At 32.8% G+C, this 10,765-nt stretch overlaps 1 protein-coding gene and 1 pseudogene across 1 annotated transcript in view; both read left to right on the plus strand.

Moving 5' to 3' along the window:
• The first annotated feature begins 973 nt into the window (after window positions 1-973).
• Window positions 974-5,598, plus strand: LOC101494671 (probable mediator of RNA polymerase II transcription subunit 26b; annotated as a pseudogene).
• Window positions 5,599-8,410: 2,812 nt separating this feature from the next.
• LOC140919079 (uncharacterized) overlaps window positions 8,411-10,765 on the plus strand; it is a 6,602-nt gene continuing 4,247 nt past the window's right edge. Inside the window, exons 1-4 of the mRNA XM_073364597.1 lie at window positions 8,411-9,016; window positions 9,104-9,170; window positions 9,464-9,594; window positions 9,691-9,877. Of these exons, the coding sequence (XP_073220698.1) occupies window positions 8,411-9,016; window positions 9,104-9,170; window positions 9,464-9,594; window positions 9,691-9,877 (991 nt within the window). The remainder of the gene's footprint in view (window positions 9,017-9,103; window positions 9,171-9,463; window positions 9,595-9,690; window positions 9,878-10,765) is intronic.

Below are 10,765 nucleotides of genomic sequence, written 5' to 3' on the forward strand. Positions count from 1 at the left end.
AAACTCATGTAACTACAAATAAATAGAAATTACCAAAATGGAAGGGTTCTGGCAAGGTAACCCAAAGTTTCAATTTTGTTATAAATTTGAAAAATGTTTAGAAAGTCCAACAGTTTTAAATAAAAAGAAGGGTAATTCATCAACATATATGAATCCAATCCATTGTAGCTGAAACAGTAAAAATATCTCACGTCTGTTGAGGTAGTGGTAGATTTTTAAGTTTAAATATATTTGTATTATATTGAATATATATACAAATAAATTGTCAAAAATGTTTATTTTTAATCTCATAAAAGACAACAATTGCATAAACATAAGCAATACAATACAAAAACAACGTTTTTGTTGTTGTTGTGAGCATGTAGCCAAACACACCCAAGTTACCTTTCTTTGAGTGAATCAACAAAATCAATTAATAATTAGAAGAAAGAAAATGTACACTCAACAAATTACACTTCAAAAAAAAAAACACACAACTTTACACAACCAAATTGAAAAAATAACACATTCACTCAAAGCTACGCTTTAAATTGGAAAAAAAATTAGAACTTTAATCTATTAGAGATATAAAATTAGCTACTTTAGATTAGATATTACTTACAAGTTAGTTATTTTAATTATAAATTAGTTGTCCTAATATAAATTTCATTATATATACTATTGTAATAATCTTTTTCATTTAGATTATGAATTATCTCATCAAAATTAGTTTTTTCTTCATTTTATTCTCTTTCTCTCTCAAATTCTAAGTTAGAATTATCTCATCATGAGCACTACCAAAAAAATAGATCTATTGTGACACTCAATTTTTAGTGATATCTCTTTAATTTTCACTATAGTTACTTTTAGCTACAGATAAAGTGTCACCTATTCTTATTAACTTAAAAAAAACTAAAATATTTACTTCCAAAAAAATACTCACTTATTCTCTTTCTTTCCCATTTTTATATCAAAGAATTCTTTTCCCATTCTTTTTCTTCTCGTTCTATTTCCTTCTCAAATTTGCTCAAAAGGTCTTCTCAATTTCAATTCTCTATTTCATCTCAGAAATCATTAAAGCTTTTCCCAATTTCAATTATCGTTTTTGTGTTGAAGAAACTTTTCCCGATTTCTTCATCATTTTTTCGATTCCATCTTCAATAGATTTCTTCAATTTCCAATTCAAACTCGGCGATTTCTTCATTTATTCTCGTCTTTTTTATGATATTCAGAAGTTGTGCAAACTCTCTCATTAGCAAATCCTATTTTCTTCTTTGCGCAAAAACAATCAATTCACATAATGCTCTCTTCTCTCTCGCAAGAACATATCTTCTTTGTGGCAAGAACCCATTCTTCTCTCTTGCTCAACCTCATTTCTAAATGAAAAAGAGGAAAAAATAGTGTTGGTGAGTGAACATCAATTAGGGTTTTTCTCGTGACTTGCGAGACTATTCCCCTATTCTCGCAACTTAACCTCTGCATCGATTAGGGTTTCTGCATCTCGCAAGACTTTCAACACTTCTACCTCTTCGTGACTTGGTGATTTGGTATGAATTTTCATATTCACCTTGTTATCTCTCAAAAGAGAATAAAAGTAACTCATTACCCTATTTTGCTTGACTGCATCTTAATAACTTTCTATAGTGATTGTATTATTTAACTATATTTAAGCTTAATCGATGCTTTTATGCACTAGTTTAATTATTGTTTTTGCATTACTTTAAAAGTAACTTTTAATCATCTTGAAATCATTGAATTGATGCTTTCTTGTTTACTCAAAAAATTCAATTCGATTCTAAGTGACATAAAATTATGACTTAATTAGGAAGTATGATCGACTAAAATTATGAAACTTGGTTGCAATCTTGTGCATATTATTTTCTTAATTTAGTTTTCAAATTTTATGGTATTTATTAAAATTTTGGTCGATCATCTCTGCATTATTTTGATATGCACATTGATGTATATTTGTTTTCTGTTTTCTGCTCTTCTGATTCTAAATCCATCTCCAGTTATAGCTATTTTAATTTTGAATCTACCTCTAGCTTTTCTGATTTTAAATCCTTTGGTTATGATTCTGATTAGCATCAGGTGAATAAAATAGATTTCAAAGCATTGTGAAAATAATAAACACTTCATAATTGTTAGTTGGTTTATATTGTTTGCTGGAACACCTAGAATGCCTTAATCTAATTTTTGTCATTATTTTTAGGCTGCAAAGTCACTAATTCTTTTTTCATTGTATTCATCCTACCTTTATTGTTAGTTCTTTATATGAAGCACTTGAGATATAGTGAACCTATTATGCTATTTACTTTCTTAATTTATGAGATTCCGTAGATTATAAAATATGAGAAATTCAACTCTCTAATCTTAGAGACACTTTGAAAAACTTGAAGCATCAAGGATGAAGAAGGGTTAGTGTTTAGTCTTTGATTCTATATTTAGATCTAGCTGTTGAAAGATTGATTTGGGGTTGTGAATTTTTTGTTGCTGTTGAGAATGAAAATGAAATCAAGGTCACTGGGTCAGTGGAAGAACTACTTTAGGTCGTCAAATTCGGATATTTTCGACATAATTGACTATGGAATTGTGGTTGTTGCTTCTGATTGTCCAAAGGAGTTTAAGTTGAGGAGAGACAAGATTGATGAGAGGTTGTTCTCTTGTAAGTTGACTCGTTGTTTTGGGTGTGATAAGGTTGAATTGGCTGTGAGTGAGGATGATGATCATGAAGGTTGCAAGAGTGATGGTGTTGAGTTTGGAGCTGGTGGAAGCAAAGAGAGTAAGGTGACTGATCATGGGTTGATGATGGATGGGAACCATGTTAGCAATTATAGCTTTGTGAAGCTGAGGCTTTGACTGATGAGATTGAATAAGAATCTCAGTTTGTTGGTGAGGTTTTGAGGATTAGAGACATTCTCAATAACTGTGAAGAAGAGGTATGTTTGTTTCTCTCTCTTCCCATTCTTTGATTGACTTTGTTGGATGTTTGATGAGATTTTTTTGGAAGGAATCAGTATTGATTTATGGTTTTTAATTGGATGGAATTTTGTTTTTGTTTTTCTTTGAAGGTTGAATTCATTTTGTGAACATTGATTAGTAATTGCTTGTTTCATGTTGCTATAGTCTAACTCTGTGCTGTTTGAGTCATTGAGGAGGCTTGAGCTGATGGAGCTCTCTGTGGATCTTCTGAAGGTTTGAATTCAAATATTTTATTGAGACTTATTTGATGAACATGTATTTTTCCATGTTTTGAGGCAATTTGTTGGTTAAGTATGTTCTCTAATCCTTAGTAATTAACTTTTTCAAGCAACTGAGATTGGAAAGGTTGTCAATCCTCTCTGAAAGCATGGATCAAAGGAAGTACGTCAACTCGCGCGGACTCTTATCGAGTATGATTCCGTTACTGGATAATTGTCTCTCATTCATAATGGTTTATTTTATAAATAAAAGATAGATGAGCCTGTTTATTTTCTATACATGGATCAAAGAAAAGGCTTTTATGTTTTAACCAATGTTGTCAAATTGTGGTGCTATAGAGCTATATCATAGCCAATTTTGATGAATTCAATGAAAACAATGACGCCATCCTAGTTTCGCTATTAGGAAAGTAGTTGTCGCTATTATAGTTTCGACTAGCAAATGTAGCAGCAATAATACTTAAGCTGGTGCTCTACAATCATTTCCTTTTTTATTTGTAAGCAACATGTCCACTACTGCAACGCTAAAGCTATCCTCTATTTCACACAATGGATTATTGGCGTTCTCTATTTTCTGCAATCTTCTATTTATAACTATGATACGAGAATCTTCTATTTATAACTATGATACTAACACTGTTGTTATGTTGATCCATCTTCAATTCACTATCATCTTACCCTTATTGTTAGTTCTTTATATGAAGCACTTGAGATATAGTGAACTTATTATGCTATTTCCCTTTCTTAATTTATGAGATTTCGTGGATTATAAAATATGAGAAATTCAACTCTCTAATCTTATAGACACTTTGAAAAACTTGAAGCATCAAGGATGAAGATCTCCTTAAAATGACTAGTTGTGAGCATCGAGATAGAGTGTCACCTATTCTCATTTAACATCAATACATTGTGTTAACTTAAAAAAAAAAACTAAAATATTTACATCCAAAAAATATTCAGAAGGGTTAGTGTTAACATAAATAAGGGTTAGTGTTTAGACTTTTGTATATTTGGCAATGTTTTATCTCTAAAAGTTTTACCATAGTAAACAAAGAAATGTAAAAAATGTAAGGAGAAAATGTTTTTGTTGTTAGTAACTGTCTGAACCTGTTTTGATTCATTGTAGGAGGCTGCCAGGAGAAATGAATCAATTGGTGAGGTCATAATCTATTCATTAACATTTACCAAAACCAAATAAAGTTATCTCAGATTTATTTTTTTCTTAAGTTTGAATATGCAATTTCTTGCACTTCAGATTACTAAGGTTTGATATTTCATCACATTTAATATAATATAAACAAAATAAAAGTTTATAACATGCAATTCTTCTAACTTGTGTCCATTTTTCTCTTATTGACAGCAGATGCATCTTTGTGTCAATGATGAAGTAGATTTTTATAATAACTTGTTAGGAGGTTGTCTGTTGTTCATTAATGTACATGATCTAAAGCTTGTCCCGCGGGGATGTTTTATTGCATAAACCTAGGAAGCAAGCCACAATTTATAGTTTCTTCCCATGTTAATATCATTATTGTTTGTGGTATACATTTTCTCCTAACGCAAGTGAAAGACGGTGTGAAGAACTGATTACACAAGTTGTAGAATCCACAAGGCCTCTGTTAAGGCAAATTGAAGCCATGCAGGTAATAAACATATGTCCGAGAATTGCTTTTCCTTCTTTATGTTCTCCTGCTTGGGATCTATTCTAGACTAGAATTCACCTGATAACAGGAAACAAATGCCAGAAGAGCTGAAGTTGAAATATCTTTCAATTCTCAACTTCAGGTCTCTAGAATACTTTTTTATTTTCATTTTAAATTTTTTTTCTAGTGGGTATTATTGTGTCTCAATATCTTTTTCAATGGACTTTACTGGAAGCTGAGGCTAAAGTTGCTACTGCCAAGGAAAGAGAGCTTATCTCAAACCTTGTCTTGAATTAATGTTGTTGATGCCCAGGTTCTGCAATTTCTTGAATGAAGTCATGTCTTATTAGAACCATGGGGAATATTGTTTTTCAAATTCCTAAATCAAGCACTTCGTTTTTTTTTTCCAGGATATAGAAAAAGAAAAGGCTGCTCGATCAAATCTAGAGAGGACTGTCCGTGTTCATGTTATGTCATCATCAGGTCAAACTCTCACAATAAAGCATAATTATGCTTTTGAGAATGGTATGATGTTTTGCTTCTTTTTACACCACTGCGCAGTAGTGATAGGGAAAATTCATTCATATATTTTTGTACCATTGTTTACTCTGTAGTGATATGGAATATGGAATATATTCATAACCAAAACTTTTTGGAGTATTTATAAAATATTTTGTTTAGGAACATGATTATTGTTCTCTATGAAATTAGTTTGCAGTTTATCACAATAAATGTTAAGAAACTCATTCTAGCTTTCTTTGAAAACTTATTGAATCTTTTAGAGCAAAATAACTATTTATTGTATGTTTTAATAAAATTAGTAAAATTAAATTATATTTTATTGTATGTTTCAATGACATTAGTTAATAAAAATAAATTAGAAATTTAAATTTAATTTAGAAGTATTAATAATTTAGAATTACAATTAATAGGGAGATAAAATAAATTTAATTTAATAAATAATAATAAGTTTTAGTGACAGACAATATTGTAGGAATAGATTAAATATTTATTTATATTTTTCTAGGTTTTAGTGACAGACAATACCGTATAAATAGACAAATTATTTATTTATATTTAACTAGTTTTAGTGACAGTCATTATTGTAGGTTGAAATTAAAAACATGTTGTGACAATCCTCAGAATATGTAGTGACAGTCCTCAAAGTGTAGCAAGACGCCCCCTTAAAGTTGACAGTAAAATTGAGTGTCACTCAAAGTATTATTGATCTTTACCTACAGTTTTTAACTTTTAGTGACTAACTTTGTGTGTCACGATAAGTCAATTTTTTTGTAGTGTGATGATGATGATAATAAAAAATAATCATCAAACAATGGACATTAAGGGCAATATGTTTACCAATAAAACTTCCAAAACCCAAGAATTCTTCAATGCTTTGTTATCAACAACTTTAGTTAAGTATGATAAAGATGGAGTCAAATGCATTTGTTGAAGATTTCTCAAGAACACCGACAACATTTGGTGGCAAAATTCTTTCTTTTTAGTCAAATTGGCATTTTAAAAAAATGCAAGCAAGATCTTGCACGGAAATGTAAACTTTAGAGTCAACACTTACCAACAACAAAAAAGCAAGATTGTTCTTGTTTTGAAAAAAATATCCATAATTGGATTCTCATTTTGAAGTCTTAGAGACCAAGGAGTTGCACGTAAGATTTTTTTCAAAAAAAAAAAAGAATCAAGAGAAGATCTTGCATGAAAGTGTAATCTCGATTCAACGCCTATTATAATAAAATAAAATAAAAAGAAGCAATATTATATTAGAACATTTGTTGTTTTTACTTCAAATCAAGAATAAATCTTCCAAAAAAAAAATTAGCTGATTTATTCAATCATTTAGTCGATGTATTTTAGCACTTCTCATTGTATTTATTTGCTTTTTACAACATTGTGTTATTCATCCCAAGTTAGAAGTGTCACGAACACCTTCTAGCTTGCGGAGATATGAGATGTAAAATTAGTTACAAGTTAATTATCTTAGTTAGAAATTAGTTTTTCTAATTTGGGTATATAAATTTCATTATATTTACGGTTGTAATCATCTTTCTCATTTGATCAATAAAAAAGTTATCTTTGTTTTCCTCTCTCTCAATATTTAATATCAATATTTTGCATATTCTATTAACATCTTCAAACCAAACTAGACTTCAAACAGACGAAAAAAAATCAGATTTTTACACATTTAAACCACTACAAAAAAGAAATGAGCTATTGTAACACTCATATTTTGTGATGGTTTATTATTTGTCACGAAAATTACTTTTAGTGTGTCACATTTTCTCATTTAATATATTTTATATTTGTACACTTAGTAAAAAAACACAAAAGTATTACCTTATTTTGTAAAAAAAAAAAAATTGATTCTTGCATACCTGATTCTTTTACTTATAAGTTTTCCCTTTCTCTCTTATTTCAGAAAACCCATTTCTCTATAATCAATTTTTCTATTTTCCTAATAATCAGCATATTGTATTTTTGTGTTTCTATTTCCCATTTCTCTTCCACCTATAAATTGTTTTTCCATTTTCCCCCAGTCGATTTCCAATTTGCTTAACCAAAACTAGTTTTTCCAATTTGCTTAGTTGATTTCCATTTTTCACTTTGCTTAATCGATTTCCATTTTCCTTCAATCCATTTCCTAAAGGTTATAAGGCGTAAATCATTTTTTTTAGTTTGCTTAATTCGATTTCCATTTTCCTACAATCATTTTTATTTTATTTTCTTTTTCAATTTGAATTCCTCTTTAATCGGTTTCCTTCGATTTCCTCTTCAATTGTTTTCCTTCAATCAGACCTCTTTCATAACAATTAAATAGATTTCGTTCATTTAACAAGATTTTGTTCATGATTCAAATTTGTTATGTTAAAATATTATAGTAGAATGTAAATAATTAGATTACATGGATTGTAAGTATTCCGACCCGTTAGTATTACTGTAAATTAGGATTGTTTAATACCCTTTGTCTATATAAAGAAATTTCATTGTGTAGTTGAAGCACACAGGTTATTCAATATGTCTCTTAATACTCTTTATATTCAACATGGTATCTAGAGCCTATTGAGAGACAACCCTAATCGTCAACTATCAGGTGGACCCACTCTCTCTGGTGAATATTTTTTTCTTTCTTTTTCGAAAAACCGTGTTCTCAACTCCGGTTTCCCCCTCTTTGTCGTTGATACGCTGATTTCTCAATCCTTGTCCATTTGTTCACGCTTTACTGTCGCTGTCGTCACTGTTTTTGACGATTTTTTCGACGAACGACCACTCCAGCAGCGTCGTACACCCCAGATCGGCCAAACCCTTCAGTCGCGTCATCATAAACCTCCACACGCGCCCTCACGCGCCGCCTGCCATCGCGCGTGTGTGATCCACGCGCCGCCAACAACCACCGCGCGTGACGGCGCGTCTAGCATCCATTCACGGTGTTGATTCTTCTGTAGCACCCGCCTTGGCCTCCTGCTTCCGTATCTGCCCTCAGTTCTCATTTTCGAGTTACGGATATACGCGTTCCAGTTCAAACAGTCCATGTTTTCCCAGTTCCGACGTGTTTTCTAACACTCTTTACTGACCATGACGTCTCAGTCTGAAACAAAGAGCATTTTCACCAACTACATCACTTCTCCTCTCTCTGTTGAAAAATTGAATGAATTAAATTATGATAGTTGGGCCGCCGACATCAAACTATGGCTACGTGGTCAAGGTTTCGAGGACCATCTCACTCAAAACCCTGAAAAGGTGAGTGTGACTGAAACATCCAAATGGAGTCACATTGATGCTCAGTTGTGTAGTGTCATTAAGTCTACACTTCATCCAGATGTTAAACAGATTTTCCGTCTGCATCTCACGTGTGAATCGGTTTGGAGTCAAGCAAAGGCACTCTATACTAACGACACACAACATCTCTATGGAGTTTTTCACCACTTGTTGAATATCATTACTCTGAAGACTCTCGATGGCTCTATTTCTTTATATCTTGGCACCGTTCATAGTGCACTTCATTACTTTAATGAGTTTCTCCCTCCTGTTGCAAGTAATCCAGTTGAACAGAAGAAGGAGTTGGATCAACGCAACAGCTTCTTCATGCTTCTTGCACTCCATGGTCTACCCCAGGAGTACTCTACAACTCGTGATCAAATTTTGGGGTCTTTTACTGTTTCGGATATGTCTACTACCTCAGCAATTCTCCTTTGAGTACCAGCCAAACATCCAGTTGAGCATTCTATTACTTTAGTTCTGGATGACACTATTTCCCTTGCATCTCAGGGGAATAATCAGAATCGTTCTCGCGGAGGACCATCCAACTCTAAGCCTCGTCCCAAATATGAGCATTGTAATCGGCTTGGACACACTATTGATCGTTTTGGAAGTTGCATGATAAGCCTTCGCCTTCGATAAATGCAACTCAGCTTGATCCTTCTACCACTATTCAGACTACACCATCTCAACAAGGTTCCTCGGCAAATTATGAAGATTTTCTCTGATGGGTTTAGAGTCATCCGAACTCTAGTTCTCCTACTTCGGTTGCACACATTGGTAACTCATTTATTTACCTCTCTCACTCATCTTCTCTCGGACCTTGGGTTCTTGATTTTGGTGCATCTAATCATGTTAATGGTAATAAAGGTCTCTTTTCTTCACTCTCTACATCTGGTTTTTTACCTACTATAACTTCTGCCAATGGTACTCAAACCCGGTCTCAAGGAGTTGGCACTGTCCACATTCTCCCTTCCATCTCAGTTGCATCTGTTCTCTATGTACTTGGATGCCTCTTTAATTTACTTTCAGTCAGTCGATTGACTCGGTCTCATGATTGTATTATTACATTCACTAATGATAATGTTACCTTGCAGGACCGGAGTTCGGGACGGACGATTGGCGTCGGATGTGTGTCACAAGGCCTCTATTACCTTTCTACATCTTCCAAGACGTGCTCTGCCACAGAGTCCCTTCATACTATCCATGCTCAGCTAGGACACCTAAGTCTTACCAAACTACAAAAACTGGTGCCTAGTTTGTCTAAGTTGTCTTCTTTACATTGTGAGTCGTGTGAGTTAGGGAAACTCACCTTATCAATCGTATGTTCTGTCCTTGATGGCAATATCCCTCATTCGGTCCTCTTTCCCCATACATGTAACACCCCGATTTTTAACAGCGCGAGTGTATTTTTTTTTCAAAAACAAACTCATGAAACAAAGAATAATTAAGTAAAATACCTTTGGATAAATATTTAAGTCGTAACACAACGACAAATAAGTCAACAGAATTTACAAGCAGCGGAAAAGTTTCTCAAAATATGAATCCAAAATATTTACACATCAAAAGTTGGTACATGTAACCCATCGAAAATAACATGTCAAGCTGACAATATTAGTATAGGTACAGTCTTCCATTTTAAAATAAATACAATTCAAAAGAAAGACGTATGTTCCCTCTATGTCAACCTAATCTGATCATTCTCCAAAACAAACTAAATGCCCTGAGTGATCTCCACGCGCCCCGTGAGATCCTCCTAACATAGCTCCAGTCAGGCATTCCCCTCTACATTCCCATCCGTAGGGTACGAACCGGTAGGATTGTCCTGGCTCTCATCTGAGGGCAAAGCCCATATTTCCACAATAGTTGTAAAGGGTCACCAACCGAAATTAACAGTTAACACATAACATTTAAGTTTTTAAATGCACAAAATAACCTTTCAACTAAGCATGCACCTTAAAAGGATTTTCCATATGCTAAAAGTTCATATAACACTTGCCAAATAAAAATGAAATCAAAATAAAGTTCTCAATCCATCAAGTAACACATAACTGACCAAGACATTGATAAATCAATTGAGCAATCGATTATCTAACTCAAAATAAGAATTTCTACTAAGCCAATCGATTTCCAAATCGATTTCCTGAAGGTTTTTAGTGAAATTTGAACTCT

The sequence above is a fragment of the Cicer arietinum genome, chromosome 8 (assembly GCF_000331145.2).
Source record: "Cicer arietinum cultivar CDC Frontier isolate Library 1 chromosome 8, Cicar.CDCFrontier_v2.0, whole genome shotgun sequence".
NCBI classification, from domain to species: Eukaryota; Viridiplantae; Streptophyta; class Magnoliopsida; order Fabales; family Fabaceae; genus Cicer; species Cicer arietinum.